The sequence below is a fragment of the Anser cygnoides genome, chromosome 19 (genome assembly GCF_040182565.1).
Source record: "Anser cygnoides isolate HZ-2024a breed goose chromosome 19, Taihu_goose_T2T_genome, whole genome shotgun sequence".
Classification (NCBI taxonomy): domain Eukaryota; kingdom Metazoa; phylum Chordata; class Aves; order Anseriformes; family Anatidae; genus Anser; species Anser cygnoides.
In genome coordinates this window covers 12,047,624-12,064,598 of record NC_089891.1, presented here as the reverse complement: position 1 = coordinate 12,064,598, position 16,975 = coordinate 12,047,624, and the positions used below count along the sequence as shown (strand labels likewise).

Here is a 16,975-nt window from a genome sequence, read left to right as displayed (position 1 = left end):
CCCCGCCCCACACCCCCCCCAGCCCCTACAGCCCCCCCCACACCCCCAGCCCCTTCCACACCCCAAATCCCCTCTCCCGGCCCCCTCCGCGCCCCGCTACCGCCCCCCCGCGGCCTCCTCGCCCCGCTCTCGCCTTCCGCGGGGCCGGGCCCTGCGCGGCCGCCGTCGGGGGGCGGAGGCCGGGGGGAGGCCGGGCCGGGCCGCCCGGGGCCGGGCCGGGGCCGAACGGCGGCGGGGCCATGGGGAACCTGTTCGGGAGGAAGCGGCGCAGCCGCGTCACGGAGCAGGACAAGGCCGTGCTGGTAACGGGGGCTGGGGGGCGGTGAGGGCCGGTGGGGCCCGGTGGGGCCCGGTGAGGCGGCGGCGGCTGCCCCGGCTGCCCCGGTTGCCCCGGGCCCGGCCGTGACGGCGGCCCCGCTGTGTCCCTGCAGCAGCTGAAGCAGCAGCGCGACAAGCTGAGGCAGTACCAGAAGCGGATCAGCCTCAACCTGGAGCGGGAGCGAGCGCTGGCCCGGCAGCTGCTGAAGGAGGGCAAGAAGGAGTGAGTGGGGCGGCGCCGAGCCCCCGCGGGCCCCGGGCCCTGCTGGCGGGGGGGGGTCCCCTGAGGCTTCTTTTCCATCCGTCCCCTGCCCCTTGTGGCCGGGCTCGGGTCTGGGTGGCTGCACGACAAACCCCCTAGCACGATAAACCCCCTGTCCCCACCAAGTACACCTGCATTTCCAGGTGCTAGGTAGCCAGTTTATGCTTGATTAATTGGCTCACCCTTATTGTTCACAGGACCAGCTCAGAGTTCGCATTTAATTTACAATTTTGTTTCTCCTCTTTCGGAAAAAAACGCGAAACGAGAACTGTTTAAACAAGTACCGTCGCCTAAAGCGACCTCTTTAGGCTCATCTGCTCTCTTCTGTGCTGAGTTGTCCTGCTCTTCTTTTCCCCCAGAAAAGCCCTGCTCTTGCTAAAGAAGAAGCGCTACCAAGAGCAGCTCCTGGACAGAACGGATAACCAGATCAGCAACTTGGAGCGGATGGTAAGCGCGAGCTGGGCCTGTCCCTGCGGGCAGCCCGCTGCGTGCGGGGGGAGCGCCGTCCTGGGCCGGGGGTGACTGCCTTGGAGCTGCCACGTCCTGCTGGGGGCAGAGTCCTCTGCCCAACGCGCAGCTCTCTGAGATCGGCCTCGTGCCACGGCTCTTCTCTAAAGAGTCAACGTGAGCTTGGTCTGAGTCCGTATTGCAGGCTCCGTGTTAAATACCTGTTCGGTGAGTTAGTAAAACTTCAGTTGCAGTGCGGGCAGCTGTAGGAGAAACTTCCTCTGGTTTGTCTTGGTGCCTTGGTTTTAGGAACGGATGTGTTTGTTCTGGTGTGGTCGGTGAAATTACTGCCTCAGCATAGATGGTCAGCTGGAGAGCCAGAAAAAGGCCTGCTGGATATACTTTTGCGCCTGCCTGCGTTAAAAGTTTTTCTGTGCGTGTTTCGTGCTGCTGGTGTAATTCAGGCTTCTGTTGGGACTCTGGGCTGTCTTCACCTTGCATTTTCTCTGGGAATCTTGGCAGTTTGTACCCGGGCTGTGACAGCCAGTGATGCTTCCCCCTCGCCTTCCTGTTTCAGGTCCAGGATATTGAGTTCACCCAGATCGAAATGAAGGTCATCGAGGGCCTGAAAATAGGCAATGAATGTCTGAACAAGATGCACCAGGTATCTGTGAGCGGCTCAGCTGAGCGTCCTCTTGCCTCGGACTAGGTGGGATCCTGGGTGTTTGCAGCTGTCTCCCTGCAGGCCTCACGCACGAATTTTGTCTCTTCAGGTTATGTCAATAGAAGAAGTGGAAAGAATAATAGGTGAAACCCAAGATGCTGTGGAGTACCAGAGGGTACGTACTGTGCGCATGAACAGTTGTGAGCAGAGGCAGCCTGCCACGCCGAATTCCTCTGGCGTGCAGTATGTTCCCAGCCTTATTTAACAGGCAATCAGGCTGGGAATTGAATCTTAGTCGCCTGCAGAAAAATTAAGTTTGTTAGTTTTCTGAGTACCCCTTCAGCCTGTGTTTATGTTGATTTCCCACATCCACGTATCCTGCCGTAAGCCACAGAGTTGCTTCTGTGCATTGTTGTTGACTACAGTATGTCTCTTCCTCACTTTTATAGCAAATAGATGAGCTATTGGCTGGCAGCCTGACTGAGGAGGATGAAGATGCCATTCTAGAAGAATTAAACACTATTACTCAGGTAGGATTAATCTGATGTTCTTATAATTATTTGCAGCGTGTGTTTCCAGGAAGCTGTTTGCAGTAGGGGAAAGTGTCTTTTTACCACTCGTGACAGCTTTTCTTCTGCTACCTGTTATAGTTATACCTGTTTGTGCCTAATTCCTGTGTCAGCAAAGATTAAGCTAATTGCTCCATACACAGGGGTCATTTAAAATGGGATGATTTTAAGGGTTGTACTTTTATTTGCGAACTGTTACAGTCAGCTGATCTCTGCTCTTACTGGAGAGCTATTCCACTTCAGTAGTTGAAGATCTTGAATGAAAGTCCTGGGTCATGCTCAGATAAACAGAAAGCAGCGTACGTTATCACTCCCACCCATCTCTGTGCTGCCCCTGGCTCCAAACACTGGCTTGGTTTGGCTTCACTTACTGGGCAGTGCTGAAACCCATAGCCCTTCCCGCAGTTCTGGGGGCAGATGTCTGTTTGTCTGTGAAGTCTCTTTTATTACTGTTCTGTTCCCAAACAGTCTTGGCACAAAACTGGGGTGCAAGGGTCTGGGACCGCCGCCTGGCGCGTGGGGTGTGTGTCATGTGTTGTCTTTAATGTCTTGCAGGAACAGCTGGAGCTTCCAGAAGTTCCTTCTGAGCCACTCCCGGAAGAGATCGCAGGTATGCTTTCTTTTCGGTTCTGTGCAATACTTGGAGACCCTCTCCTTACCGTAAGTGCCTCTGACAAACCCCTTTTTGCTGAACCTTTACCTTAAGAGGCCTCAAGGCCCTGGTCCCTTTCTGTTAGTCAGCATCTAGTCGTTCCTGGAAGAGTTCCCCCTTGTGTGACTTGCACCTGCCGTTCCCAAGTCACGCTCTGGACCTGCTGGTAGGCTGCCAGCTGCGGTGTGTCACGTTGCGAAGCTCCGCGAGGGATTCCTTCCCTGGCCCTCTGCTTGATCCAAAACTCAACTGGTCCCCAGCATGTCAACGCAGCGTGTTGGCATGCAAGGATGATGTTTGGTGACCACAGATAGGAGCATTCGCACTGGGGGAGGGAGGGGAAAGAAGGAGTAAAAAAGGTTTCAGTGAGACTCGTGATGGTTTGAAGCTCTGTTGACCTTCCTGCAGCTGACCACAGTGGTTTTGAGCTGGCTGGGTGAGGGTCACTGGAGCCCCAGAGCTCCAGGGCTGCTGGAGCGTGAGCTCCGCAGAACCGGTGTGATGCCGTGCTCCCTCCTGCGCGACCCAAAGCCTCAGCAGCAGGGGCTGTGCAGCTGGATGTGAAGGAGGGGGGAGAGGGCTCAGAAAGCAGAGTGTTACCGGGCGGCTGTCCCTGCTGAAAAGCTGAAGGCAGGGCCTGCACTGGGGGCAGCGAGGCGGGTGAGCAGAAGCTGGTTTTCAGCCCGGCCTGTGCAACCCAGGGGCTGTCGTTAAGCTGCTTCCTCTGCATGGAATCTGGCCGGGAGAAATCTGGGCTGTGGGAGATGTTTAGTCGTAGTGCTTGTTTAGTAAACACGGATCGGTTGTCACCTCTGCGTGGTGACCGCAGGACAGCCAAATAAAATACGAGCTGCCCTTGCAGCACGCAGCTGGCTGAGCCTGCTTTAGGTTGGCGTTGTCGGGACAAAGGGGAGACAAAGCTTGCCCACCCCCTGCCCTCCGAGCAATCGCTGTTCTAGATCTGTTTCTCTGGGCTGGGAGCTAGCTGAAGTTGTGTCGGGTACATTCTGAAACTGTTTTAATTCTTGAAGTGCTGTGGAAAAGAGGGGCAGACGGGATATGTAGAATTATTTATAATGAACACTTACAACTCAGTAACTTTCCAGGCACTGTGCAAGCATTTGTTGCTCTTTTGAGAAGTGAAATGAGAGTCGTAGTTCTTCCTCGGGAGATGATTCTGGAGATTGTTTGTGTTCTCTGTTTCTGTAACAAGTTTCTTTTTCCTCCACAGAACCAGCACCAGTCAAGAACAGGCCAAAACCAGAGCTTGTGGCAGCATCCTAACTCCCACTTCTGGGGATTCCCCCATAACTTTCACCCAGGACAGTTTCCATCCCAGCCTGTGCTGGGAACAAGCAATGCCTTGGCAGCATCCCAGCTGTGCTGGGCGGATTGCGGAGCAGGATTCCCTGCGCAGGGTGGGGAACCTCAGCTGGTTGATTATTGCTCTTGTATCAAGATTATTTTCTAGTGCTTTCTTTTTTTGTAACTTAAATTCTGAACTCACTCAGCTGCGCTGTCTCGGGATTAAATAACAACTCTCAAACTTCCAAAGCCAAATGCTTTCTTAGGTTTGGTTGGTTTGATTTCAGTTGTAAACCTGCCTCTGCTCTGACAGAATCCCCATCAAGCCCTCCCTTGGAGGGCTTGTGGCTGTCTTAGGGCCACCGCGCTTGTGAACCCTCCTGACCTTTCTGGTGTCCGCACACCTCTGTCCCTCTGCTTCTCCTCTTCTGGCTCTGTTTGTGGAAGAGCTGCTGATGTTTCTTGTCCTCACCTAGATCAGGCTGCCTGGGACGAGCAGGGACCCGCGGGGGCCCCGTAGGCAGGGGCTGGGTGCAGGCAGCCCGGGGGAGGCAGCAAAGCCTCCGTGCCGCGGCTGGAAACGGTTCTGGCAGCTCGTGCAAAACCAGCATACGTGAGGGTGCTTCACTGGGGCGAAGCTAGGAGTGATTGCTTGACTTTGCCTGCAGCAGCGCTCGCAGAGAGGGACACAAACCTCTGTGTGAGGTGAGGAGCTGCTCTCCGGGCATGAGTCAGAGGCAGCTGGTAAGGATTCCCGTTCAGATCCCGCTCTGCCTCTGGCAATCCGTGGCACCGAATGCAGAAGTGGAGTTAAGAAATCTGCTGAGCCTCTTAAAATTTATAGCAAGGAGCATTCTGCCGATGTTAGGAGCCAGAAGTCACCCCGTGTTGGCTCAGCACCTTCATCAGAGTCCGAGTTCACCTTTGCAGTGTTCAGGCAGACTGAGCTCGATTCTGCTGCCCGCTGTCAGCTCCTGGTTGGTATTTCCTCGTGTGCAGGAGACAGGAAAGGTCAGGCTGGGTAGGCGAGAGGCTTGTTCTGCACCAGACGTGAAGTTTGACGTGCTTTAAGTCCGAAGGCTCTGCTCAGTAAGGAGCTAGAGGGGAGGCCGTTTTCTCCTGAGACCTGGCTGCGGAGGACGGTCCGGTGCTCAGCGCGGTGTAGCGGGGCGCCAGGGCTGGCGTGGCTGATGAGCTGCTTGGAGAGCTGCCTGGCCAGCCAGGTGGTGGGCAGGTTTAGCCGTTCTTGGAAGCAAGCGTACTTGCCAGCTTGCAGATGCTCTTCAGGACGCTGCAGATCTTTATTTATTACGGTCTTGAAGCCACAACCCTCAATCCCTGTTTCTGTGACAGAGCGGAAGGACCCAGAGCGCCCTCTGAGACTTTCGGTGGCTGCCTTTGGGGCTCTGTGACCTGGTGCTAGACCACGCTAACTAATCCCGGAGGCTGCTGCCCCCCAGCCTGCAGCGAGGAGTCAGCAGCGACTGGGGGGTGTTGGATTTTTGTTTGTTTGTTGCTGTTCTGTTCCGTTTAAGTCATGCTTTCTGTTTCGTCTCCGTTAGTGCTGTTCCAAGGACTGGTGAGGTATCCACGTCGCCCTGCCAGGGGCAGGACGTGGGGCACAAACCCTCGAGCAGCGTGCACTTCGCGGTTGCCCTATTTTCAATCTCACCGCGCTGCCTCTCTCTTAATTAACGTTGCATAACAAAGCCTCTGCCCCACGAGCTGCAGACGTGTTTACAAAGCAGTGCAACAGAAAACAACCAACTTTCTCCGAAATTGGCAGAGAGGGGTTTGAAACGATCCCTGTGCCTATGCTGAATGCGCCGGTGACCCCAGGCAGTGTTTGGAACAGCCGCGTTACAGCCGCCTGCCATTCAGCTTTCACAGCTGAAGCTAAAATAGGGCAGAGCTGTGTCTGTTTTACTCTCCTGTGGTGGTTTTTCTCCAGGCAAGGCTCTTGCTGCTGTTACCACCCCGGGTGGCTTGCAGTGCCCGCTTTTTCCACCAGAGAGAGCCTTGTCCTCACCGGCGCGGTGGCGCCTGCAGCACTGGTGGGACGTTTTTCTTCCAGCCTCCTTTGGGCCGTTGCTAGCCTGGTGTCTCCTTGTTTAATTTGTGACTCATAGGAATGAATGCTGGACTCTCCCAAGAAGAAGGTCTCGAAGGGACCTCTTGCTGCTAGCGCTCTGAGTAAGCCGTGTTACGCAGGGTTGGCGCACGTCGTCGCGGTCTGCGTGCTCCTTTTCTTTCCCACAAAATTCCTGGCGACAAGGGAGGCACGAGCAAACCATCCCCTGGGGAAGCTGTGCTGATGCTGTGCCATCAGCCTGTGACTGCAGCCGGGGTGCTGAGCTGCTCCGTCTGTGCCCCCTGCCCCGTGGGAGCTGCATTTGGGCAGTGCTGGAGGGGTTAAGGCTGCTCCCTGCCCCGGTGGGTGCCATGAAGGGGCCGCACGCTGACCTCCCGACAGGAAAGTTGGGAGCAGATCGCCAGCGGCTTCCTCTTCTAATCCCTGTAGCAAACAGATTGCGCTGTGCCTCCGTGGGAGGAAGAGCCAGGAGCGGTGTGTGACCTCCGTGGTGTGCTGTAACAATAAACGATTTCTAATGGTTTCACCGATTCCTCTTCCAGTCTCGTATTTTCAAAGTAAATGTTTTCAGTGAGTAAGAGTTGCCTTCCTCCCTGCTCAGCTCCCTGCTCCTGGGAGAGGCTTGGGCAGGAAGTTTCCGAACAGGCTCCGTGTGTAAGAGAAAAACAATCCCGTCTGCCTGCCTGTCCCGGGAGCGCTCCTCTCTTGGGTAACGACAGCAGCGGTGCCCTGGCAGACGTGGCACAGGCAAAATAGGGTGAGGTGGGGCTGCATTTCAGAGATACCGTGCATCGTATTATTGCTGCGGTGGTGAAGCTGCTGCTGTGGTGCTCTGCCTGCCCCCTGCTTGGCACAGCGGCTCCCCAGGGTCGGCGCACGAGGCCCAAGGCTGTGCACAGCGCCCGCAGTGCTCGGCTCCCTGGAGAAGGCAAGAGCACCACGAAGGGCTCACGGGAGGCAGCAGCACCGGGGTGGATGTTTGAAAGTCAGCCCTCCTGCCCGTGGAAGCTGGGCTGGGTTTTGCTGGGTTCATTCTGGGATCTTTAAGGAACCGCTCAACGGGCCCAAGCTGGGGCTGTCGGAGCTGCCTGGCCCTTTGCTGGCTCCCTGTTATTCCGGATGCAGGTCCCTTTTGGGGGCTGAGGCCGTGGGATGTCTCTGGGTCTCTCCTGCCCCCAACCACTTGGACCCTGTGCTGCTGCTCGGCCCCTCCACCTCCTGCTGGCACAAGGAGTTGCTGCGTCCCTGGGGGTGCAGCTCCACGGTGTTTAATTATCGCTCCCTGCGGCAGCGGGGTGGGAGCCGGCCCCGGCCGTGCGGGCTGAGCCCAGGGCTGCTCCAGCTGTGCTTTAGCTGCCCAGATGTGCAGCTCCATGGAGGTGTCTTCCCTCGAAGCGCGTCGCTGCGGCAGCCTTGCTGCTGCTAATTAAACCCCGCAGGATGCGGGCGGCCCCGCGCCGCTGCCTCTGCCAGCCCCACGCAGCGCCTGGTGCCCGGGGGGGGGGGTCAGGCCACCGGGCTGGAGTCACACCAAGCATCCCATCACAGACCCAGCTCATGTAAGGGTGAATTCCAATCCCTTTGTATTTATGGGAGGAGGAGATTCGTCTCTTCTCCCGGAGCCGCTGCCGGAGTCCCAGTGGCGTTTCCGCGGCACCAAGGGGTGCCCGATCCCGTCCCCGTGGCGTTTAACGGGGCGGGTGGCCATGCGAGACCCCAGCCCCGCACACGAGCCAGCGACATCCCTGGCGACATCCCCGCGGCCTGGCAGCCTCTCGCCGCCTCGCAGCCGCCCTTCCTCTCCATGCAGCCAGCAGCGACGCCCGCGGAGCCGCGGCAGTTTCTATGCCGACACGGCTGGAGCGCTGCCGGCCGGGGCTGCGCAGGGGGGCTGGCGGCTGCGGACCCCACTAAGGCGAACGTTTCCTGAAGCACCCGTGGAAACCACGGCGAGGGGAAAACCGGAGCGGCCGCTGCTCCGCGGGCCTTGCTCCTGCCTTTGCTCTGGCTGCTCGTTGACATCGGTGAGCGCAGGGAGGCGGCTGGGGGTCTGCGCCCACCCTGCGCAGCCCCAGGTCTGCGTCCCTGGGGCAGGGGGTGACCCGCAGCAGTGCCCGGGGGCCCCCTGGCCACGGCTCTGTATTCCCACCCTGCTGCTAACACATCTCCTTCATCCTCCACCCTCCTTGGCAGAGACCAAGTCGGGAACAGGCGGTTTTGGGGAGGGTTGCGAGGCATTTCTATTTTCCTGCTCCCTTCGTCATGCCTCACCCCACGAAGTCTCCCTGCAGCCCGATGCTCCCTGTGCCCAGCTCACACAAGGATGGCACAGGGGGGGGGCACGGTGCTCGGAGGCAGCGCTGGCAGCGGCCGGGTCTGCAGGGGCAGCGTGGCAGCCTCGGCCCCTCGGCGTGCTGAGGACCGTGGGCACAGCCGCTGGCTCCTTCCTTCTCCCCGGTCACCTTTTTTAAGTGGCTGGGTGTCACGCTGAGTCCCCAGCTGGAAGATGGAAGAGCCTTTGGCAGAGAACAAGCCTGGGTTTTGAAAGTTCGACTGTGGGAAAAAAAATCAGTGCAATTTCCTAATTGGAGCAGTGGTGGGGACAAAGCAGATTTGTTAGAGAGCTGCGCGCCCGAGCGCAGGAATGTGACCTCTGCGAGCGCTGAGCGCTACCCAGGACCTCTCAGTGCACGGCGGTGCTTGGCAGCGAACAAAATGCTGCCGCAGCGACTGCTCTGATGGAAAGGAGTCGGGATTTCACCCTCTGGGGTCGCCAGGCCCACTTCCAGGCTGGTTTCTGGTTTGGGAGGAGCACTGGGAGGTGACGGCTGGCCCCGGGTCACCCTCCTGCTACTTCCCTGCTCTGCGGAGGAATGCGGTTCCTCAGGTCCTCGGGTCGCGGGTGAAGCTGCGGGCACACACCGTGCCTTTGTACGGCCGTCACGGCAAAGTCACTTATTGTCCCCAGCTGTCAGCTGCCGCCACCCGGCCACCTCCACCCGCGGCATCGGCTGCCAGTGAGCGACCGGTGGGGCTGCGCGGTGGGGCTGGTGCGGGCTGCACCCAGGGCTGCGCTGAGTCACGGCCCGCACGGGCACGGTTAGCAGGGGAAGGAACAAGTGGAGACCAGTCCCGGGGATGTGCCTGTGCCGCCGGGTCGGGAAGCGAGAAGGCTCCTGGCACCGACGGGTCCTCGGGCTGGGAGAGCAGCCCCGGCCCCAGAGGGCTCCGCAGCACGCGGTGCCCGGTGACCCCGGCCAAGGCTCCAGGGGAGGCACTGCCCGGTGCAGCAACGTGATGCGAAATCCCATCGTGCCAATTATGCAAATCGCATGAACTATGCCTGCTATTCAGAAGTATCCCCAGAGATCTCCTTAGCGAGCTGTAATTCAGCATTACTCACTCCCGAAACCAGGCGCTGGGGCAAGCCAGGAGCGCGCGGGGCTGTGCCCGGCTCAGCAGCCTGGCGGTGCCCAGGAGCCGGTGTCCCCAGCCGCCTGCATCCCCCCCTGCCACCCCCCCAGCGTCTCCTAGCAGGCCTTGGGGCTGCCGTGGGGCTTTGATCCATCCACCTCTGGGCCTTGGCAGGCAACCTGCTGGGATCTGCTGCTGGCCCCGCACTGCTGCCAGCCCAGGTCCCCCTATGCCCTGTCCTGCCTCCCCCGGCCCACCCGGCGCCTCCATCCCCGCCGTCCTCCCAGGCCCCAGCACAGCGCTCTCCTTCTCCGCAGAGCTTTGTTCTCCCACCCACTCCCTGCTTTCTTCCGTCACTCCGGCTCCTCCCTGCGCTTGCTCTCCCCCGGCCCCACGGGAGCGGCTGCTCCACGCAGGCTCCCCCGGCTCCTGCTGCCAGCCCGGCACATGTGGCCCCGTGCCGGCACCGCACCACGGCACCGGTGCCACGAGAGCCCTCTGCCAGCACGTCCCCTGCCAGCCCACGCCTGCACCCTGGGCCACTTCTTTAATTTGCCATCAGTGACCCCGGGGACAGGCACTGATCCTGGCAGCGGTGCCCAGCCAAGCCCCGCCGGCCCAGCACCGTGCCCCACCTCTGCCTGCCCCTGCCCTTCAGGCTAACGGGGGGCGAGTTGCGCCGCTCGCTGCGCCTCGCTCCCCTCCCCTGTGAAGTACCAGCGACCTACTTGGTGGCACGGATGGAGTCCTGCTCAGCAAAGTGCTAGACAAGGGCTCGAAAGTGCTGTCACCAGTGTTTTAGCCTCTGTGCTGGATTTCAGCGCCACAGCTTCCACCTAATAAAATAAGAGCCCGAATTGTTCATCCTTTGCTAATCCTCCATAAATGGCTTTACTTGATTTGTGCTTTGGGGGGGGGGTTTAACTGGCTGACAGTTGCTGACACACGCAGGGAATCTCCAATTTCATGGCAAATTTTCAGCCCTGACTCTCCAAAACCAAACCCCAAAAATCTCGCGCGTGCAGCGCGCCAGCGGTGGCACAGGGGAGGGACGAGGCTGGGAAGGACACGGGGGTGCCTGCTGCCGTGGTGGGACCAGGGGGCACCCAGCTGGGCACCGAGGACAACCACAGGGCATCACAGCCACCCCGCCAGCATCCCGACACCATCAGTGCTGCCGTGCACTTGTGCAAGGCCCCGGGGATGTTTCCATCTGCCGGAGGGCAGTGACCGGCTCCAGGTGGTGGGGAGAGCCCCACGGAGCCCCCGCGCTGCTGCTGGAGGGGGACGGGAAAGGCAGCAGGCAGGGAGCGCAGCAGCCTGGAGCTCGACGGCACAGGTCAGGGCTCGGGATGCAGCCGCATGCGGACGGGAACCACGCATCGATCAGAAATACCCAGCCAAAGAGGCTGAGCGGGACGAGACGGCCAAGGGAACAGCACATCCTGCACCGGGGGCTCGGGTGGTTTTGCTCAGACCCATTAGGCCGATTCCCCAAAGTGCCACGTCAGACGCCAGGAAAATCATATTAAAATTGCTTTAGAAACAAATAACTGCTGGCAGAGCGTGGAGAGGACCCACAGCAGAATAATGCGCAGCAGCGCACCGGGGCTCTGATGGGGAAGCCATCCGCGTGAGACAAAAAGTCCATAAATTTCCTGTTAATCTCATTAACAAGTTGACACTTGCAGGTGCGCTCCTGCCTCGTGCCACACTGCTCAGAGGGGCTGGAGAAGGAGATTTTCCTTCTGGCTCCTTTCATTTCTGCACGCCGCAAGCAGGGCACTGCTGCTGTCAGACCAACGTGTGGGGAGCAGGGCAGCCCCTGCCCCTCACACCCACGGTCCCAGCCAGGCAAGTCGGCGACAGAGAAGGCTTCTGCCACCTCGCCCAGCCAAGGGAGCCCTGCTCCACGCTGCCAGCAGCCCCCTCCCTCCGTGCCCCCTCTCCTGCCCCTGCCCACCCGGGGCAGAGGCACCGCCAGGGCTGCGGAGCCGGGCGGCGAGAGCCGGGTGTCCTCTTGGTAGCGGCTGGGGACACGTCGTGGCCAGAGGTGCGAGGGATCATCACCTGCCTTCAGGTTTTTTTTTTTTTTCCTGAGGCCACAAGGACACGGGAACTCCACCAGCACCTTGCAGCATCGCCGTCCCCTCCCCGAGCAGCGATGCGGCCCCGCAGCCACCGCCCCTGGAGGGACTCTGGGTTGCACGGATGGGCGTGCGCCTCTCCACCTCGCCACAAACCCATGGGGGTGCCGGCTGTAACAGAGCCCGAGGCAGCAAGTTTCCGCGGGCTAAGCGTGTGGTGCATGAGAGGAACCCCCCAGGCCCCGCTGAGCACCGTCCAACCCCAGTTGTGCCACCGAGCCCCTGCCCTTGGCCACCGCCACCCCAGCGCGGTGCTCGCCCCAGGTGCCGGGGCGCGTGACCCGGCTGGGCACGCTGGCATGACGCCACGCTGATAATTAGGAAGGAACCTAATGAAACTTCTAAAATAGCACAATTTCCTCCACACACCTGCAGTCGAACTGGGTGGATTACATAAGTTGGTGTTGCCACAGCAACTTCGCTCCACCCAGGGCTGGAGGTGGACGGCGCCGCGTGCGTGGATGCGCCGTCACCCTGGGGAGAGACCGGGCGCAAGGGGGGTTTGGCGACGGGGAGAGCTGGCTCGGCGGCCGGGGCTTGGGTCCGACCTCTGGGGCACGGGAACACCACTGGTGTCAGAGGTCTCGCGTGGAGGCGAGGTCCCTGCCTCGGGTCCTGCTCCTCCAGCCTGGCCCCCGCTCGGTCCCCGCCTGGCGAAGCAGGAGGCGAGGAGCAGCTGAAGGCACTGCTGGGATGTAAGCAAACCGAGGGACTCCAACACCATGGTTACCCTGGGCACGCTCCAGCTGCCGCTGCTCCCTGGGGAGTGAATCACGGTAACAAAAAGACAGCTAACAGAAGAAAAGGAGAAACCAAAGCAAATGCTAGGGCACGAGGCGCAGGCAGGTTTTTTTTCCTGCCACGAATTCCCAGGGCGCTGGAGGCAGGCGGTCCCGTGGTGGGATCGGCAGAAACACGGCCAGGGGCACCGACGGGGTGCCCGGCAGCGGGTTTGGACACGGGAAAAGCCAGGGGTAAATGGAGTTCGGTAAATCCTTTCCTTAATGTACGAATAAGAAACCAGCAGATGCTTACAGATGAGGATTTGCTTTGGGAGCGAGGGGGTGCGAGGCAGAAAGGCTTTCAGTACTCAGATTTCCTGGGGATAGAGATAAAGAGAAGCAGAAGACAGGAAGAAAGCAGAGCAGTTTGGAGGCTGGGAGCAGGCCTAGATGCGCGAGATTCTCTGAGGGTCGTCCCAAAAGGCCTCTTTTATTACGAGAAATTACAAATCCTTTTATCTTCTTCACCAGAAGAACAGCTTGTTTGAATTGCTGGGCTGTCACACTGGAATTAGATGCAAGAACCCCCCACATTCGTGACGTAGCGAAGAACTTACATAACGCAACTAAAAATAAGGTGATGGAGACGCATATGGAGGCACTCTCCTCCCGGCCGCTTGCTCTGAAATCCATCTCCAGCAGCGGAAAGCCAGCAGCGCCTCGGCCACGGGAGCAGCCCCAAACCTCAGGCAGGAGCAGCCTGGAGCACAAAGCAGTGCATGGGCAGCCCGGGGCCTGCCACCCGCGGGGATGTCCCACCCGTGGCTATGTCCCACCCATGTCGATGTCCCACCCGTGGCGATGTCCCACCCATGGCGATGTCCCACCCGTGGCGATGTCCCACCCATGGCGATGTCCCACCTCCCCTTCTGTCCCCCAGCCCTAGCAGCAAAGGGTTAACCGGCCACGCCAGAGAACGAGAAAAGCCTGCACACACGTCGTAAATTCTTCCCTGTCCCCTGGTGTGGGAAACCTCTGAGAGGCCAAACTGGGAGCCAGGCATGCCCGGGCTGAGCGGCGCCCCTGGGTGCCCCCCGGCTCCTCGCCTGCGGGAGGTGGAGGGGAGGCAGCAGGGGGGGGGCAGGAGCGGAGCTTCGGGGCCGAGATATTGACTGGCTGGGGCTGCTCCTGCGGCTGCTGCTCGGAATTGATGGAGGAGATGACCGAGAAAGGCACGCGAGGCTGCTTAACTACTTCACTGCTCCCCGTGGCCGAGGGGCAGGAGGGGCAGGAGGGAAATGCTTGCTCCGAGGGCCAGGAGAGGCTGCCCGTGGTGGTTTGCACCCTGGCACCTTCAGCCCCTGGGTGCTCCTTGCTGGTGTGGCTGCAGGCATGCAGGGACAGGGACAGGGACAGGGACAGGGACAGGGACAGGGACAGGGACAGGGACAAGCCCCTTGATGCTCTGGTTCAAGCACGGACAGCACCGCAGGGAGCAGCAGGGGACGGCTGCATGGTGGGGACGGCCGTGAGGATGAGGACGGTGCGGTACTGGCCCGGAGGCACAACCACGCTGCTCGCATCCCTCGGGACCCCCACAAAATGCACTGCCATCAATCCGAGGGATGGGAGTGGGGCAGCTCCACAGCTGGGAGGACTGAGGGGATGCTGGAGCACCCCAGTGCTGGTGGGGCGAGGAGGGGAGAGCCCGGGGGGCAGCAGGCAGGGGCTGCCTCCCCTGCCCGGGCCAAGCCCTGCTCCAGGTTGTGCACGGACACTGTGGGCCCCGTGCCCATGACTGCCCGTGGCACTCTCCTGTCCTTTCTGGATGGCATCTGACGTCTGTCCCCACCTAACAGCAACACCGTGCAGCCACCGGCTGCTCCTCACCCGCCTGGCACCGCGCGGGCAGGAGGACGGGGTCAGCATGGGGGGCAGCGAGGGTGTGTGGCACAGCGGGGACTGCAGGGCACGGCGTGGAGTATTGCAGGGGCACACGATATGGGATGGAGCATCAGGGGCTGTAGGATGCGGAAGAGTAGGGGCTATAGGACAGGTTATGGGGTGCAGTGGGGGGTACGGATGGGGAATGGGAATAGGGAATGGGGTGGGAAAGGGGTGAGGGATGGGAATTGGGTATGGGATGGGAGTGGGTTATGGGATGGGAACAGGGAATGGGATGGGAATAGGGTGCAGGATGGGAATGGGGTATGGGACGGGAATGGGGTGCGGGATGGGAACGGGGAATGGGATGAAAATAGGGAATGGGGTACGGGATGGAAATAGGGAACGGGATGGGAATGGGGTACAGGATGGGAATGGGGAATGGGGTACGGGATAATAGGGAATGGGATGGGAATGGGGAATGGGGAATGGGATGGAAATAGGGAATGGGGTAAGGGATGGGAATGGGGTACAGGATGGGATGGGGAATACGGGAATAGGGAATGGGAATGGGGAATGGGGAATAGGATGGAAATAGGGAATGGGGTAGGGGATGGGAACGGGGTACAGGACGAGAATAGGGCATGGAATGGGAACGGGGTGTAGGATAGGAGTGCAGCGGGGCACCATGGCACACGCAGGGGGCAGGCATCAGACGGGGCACAGCACGGTGCTGCCCCCCGCCCCGGCCGCCCCCCGCCCCCCGCTCAGCACCCCGCACCCCGCACCCCGCACCCCGCACCCCGCACCCTGCCCGGCTCAGCCCGGCTCAGCTCCTCCCTGCGGGCGGGCCGGGGCGGGCCGGGGCGGGCGGCGGCGGCCGGGAGCTGATAAAAGCGGCGGCCCCGCTCCGCTGCCTTGCTCTCCGCTCCGCTCCGCACCGCCCGGCCCCGCTCCGCACCGCCCGGCCCCGCACCGCACCGCCCCGCACCGCCCGCCCATGGTGCTGCCCGGCCCGCCCGGCATGTCCCGCTCCGAGGAGGTGCACCGCCTCACCGAGAATGTCTACAAGGTGAGCCCGGCAACAGGTTTTTTCCCCACCCCCCCCTCTTTTTCTTTTTCCCTTTCCCGTTTTCCTCCCCTCCTCCGCCGGGCGCGGGGGCAGAGCGGGGGCTGCTGCGGGGGCGGCTGGAGGAGGAGGAGAGGAGGAGGAGGAGGAGGAGGAGGAGGAGGAGGAGGATGTGCCGCCGCCGCCGGGGGGGCCGAGCCGCCCCCGCTCCCCCCCGCAGCCTGCACGGAGCGCTCCGAGCTCCGCCGGGGGGGGCGCCGCTGCCCGAGCCGCCCCCGGTCCCCCGCACCCCGGGGTGCGTCGAGGTGGGAGCGGGGCCGGGGGGGGGGGCGAGGGGCGGCCCGGGGGGGCAGGGAGCGGCCCCCGGCCCGGGGGGGACCCGTCCTAACCCCCCTGTCCTGGGTCACCCCGGGCCGGCACGGGCGAGCCCCGCCGGGGCGGTCCCTGGCTTTCCTCGAGCACCCAAAGCAGTCGGTGTCCTGGAGCTGCTGAATCTCCCCATCGCCCGATTTGCCCCTTTTTCCCTCCCCCCCCGTCAGTGGCATGAGAAAAATGAAATGTTTCGCGTGCCTTGCTCTCCCCTCGCGAAGGGAAAGCTTTCTGCTCTGCTGGGTGCTGTGGCCGAGCCCGGGTGAACCTTTCTGTCCTGGCGTGCGTGTGGGATGTCAGTCATTAAACCGGGAGGTTTGCGAGGTTTTCTGCATCGTGAGGGGTCAGATCGAGTTCCTTGTGAGCGTTAAGTGGAAAAAAAAACACTGACTGGAAAATTTAGCGTGAAAACCATCGAGGTAGTAAAGTTCTGAAGTCTCCTGCTGGCACCTCGGGCACAGCAGCTGTTCAAGCAGTGCTCGTGGCACCCGAACCTGGTGTGCAGCAGGGCTGCGGCTGGAGCTTTCTGCCCGGGCATCGAGCAGCACATGGGGTTTGGGTGTCTGTGGGACTCCATTGCACCCTTTAAATGCCGCTGGTCCCCCAGTCCCTGTGCTGTTGTCACACACGGGCAGAGCCCGTCACCCCGGGGGGCTGATTTAATGGCCCCGTGCACCCAAAAGCTGCCCCCTCCTGCGCTCTTATCAGCTGGGCTGGGCGGGAGCCGCTGGAGCAGGGCGAGCACCGCGCTGTGCTTTGCACACCCATGGTGTGCTCGGGCTCCAGGGGCAGCTGCTCGGAAGGGTTTCAGCTGGTGACTCAGGTGTTGTTTGAGGGGTGTTGTCCTTGGTGATCTGCGGCGATGGCAGCTTTGTGCGGCAGGTAACCATTTCTCCAGGAGTCTGTGCGCAGTGAGCGCGCAGGGTGGCTCTCGGGCGGCTTCGAACCCACCTTGGTGTTCGCCTTGGCTGGAGGGGAGTGCTGAGAAGTTCTGCCCCAAAAACAGCTGCACTTAGTGGCGCTGGTCCCCTGAGAACCCAAGGGTGGACATTGGTCGTGCT

General features: G+C 60.9%; 2 protein-coding genes across 8 annotated transcripts in view; both read left to right on the top strand.

Moving 5' to 3' along the window:
- The first annotated feature begins 157 nt into the window (after positions 1-157).
- CHMP6 (charged multivesicular body protein 6) lies at positions 158-6,839 on the top strand. Its single transcript, XM_048050368.2, has 8 exons — positions 158-302; positions 432-541; positions 940-1,027; positions 1,605-1,691; positions 1,801-1,866; positions 2,141-2,221; positions 2,816-2,870; positions 4,144-6,839. Exons 1-8 carry the CDS (start codon positions 240-242, stop codon positions 4,194-4,196), a joined length of 603 nt encoding a protein of 200 aa, XP_047906325.1. The 5' UTR covers positions 158-239; the 3' UTR covers positions 4,197-6,839.
- Positions 6,840-15,381: 8,542 nt separating this feature from the next.
- The window catches only part of BAIAP2 (BAR/IMD domain containing adaptor protein 2), a 43,554-nt gene continuing 41,960 nt past the window's right edge, over positions 15,382-16,975 (top strand). For all 7 annotated transcript variants that reach the window (XM_066979964.1, XM_066979961.1, XM_066979963.1 and 4 more), the window contains exon 1: positions 15,382-15,548. In XM_066979964.1, the coding sequence (XP_066836065.1) occupies positions 15,477-15,548 (72 nt within the window). In that variant the 5' untranslated portion in view covers positions 15,382-15,476. The remainder of the gene's footprint in view (positions 15,549-16,975) is intronic.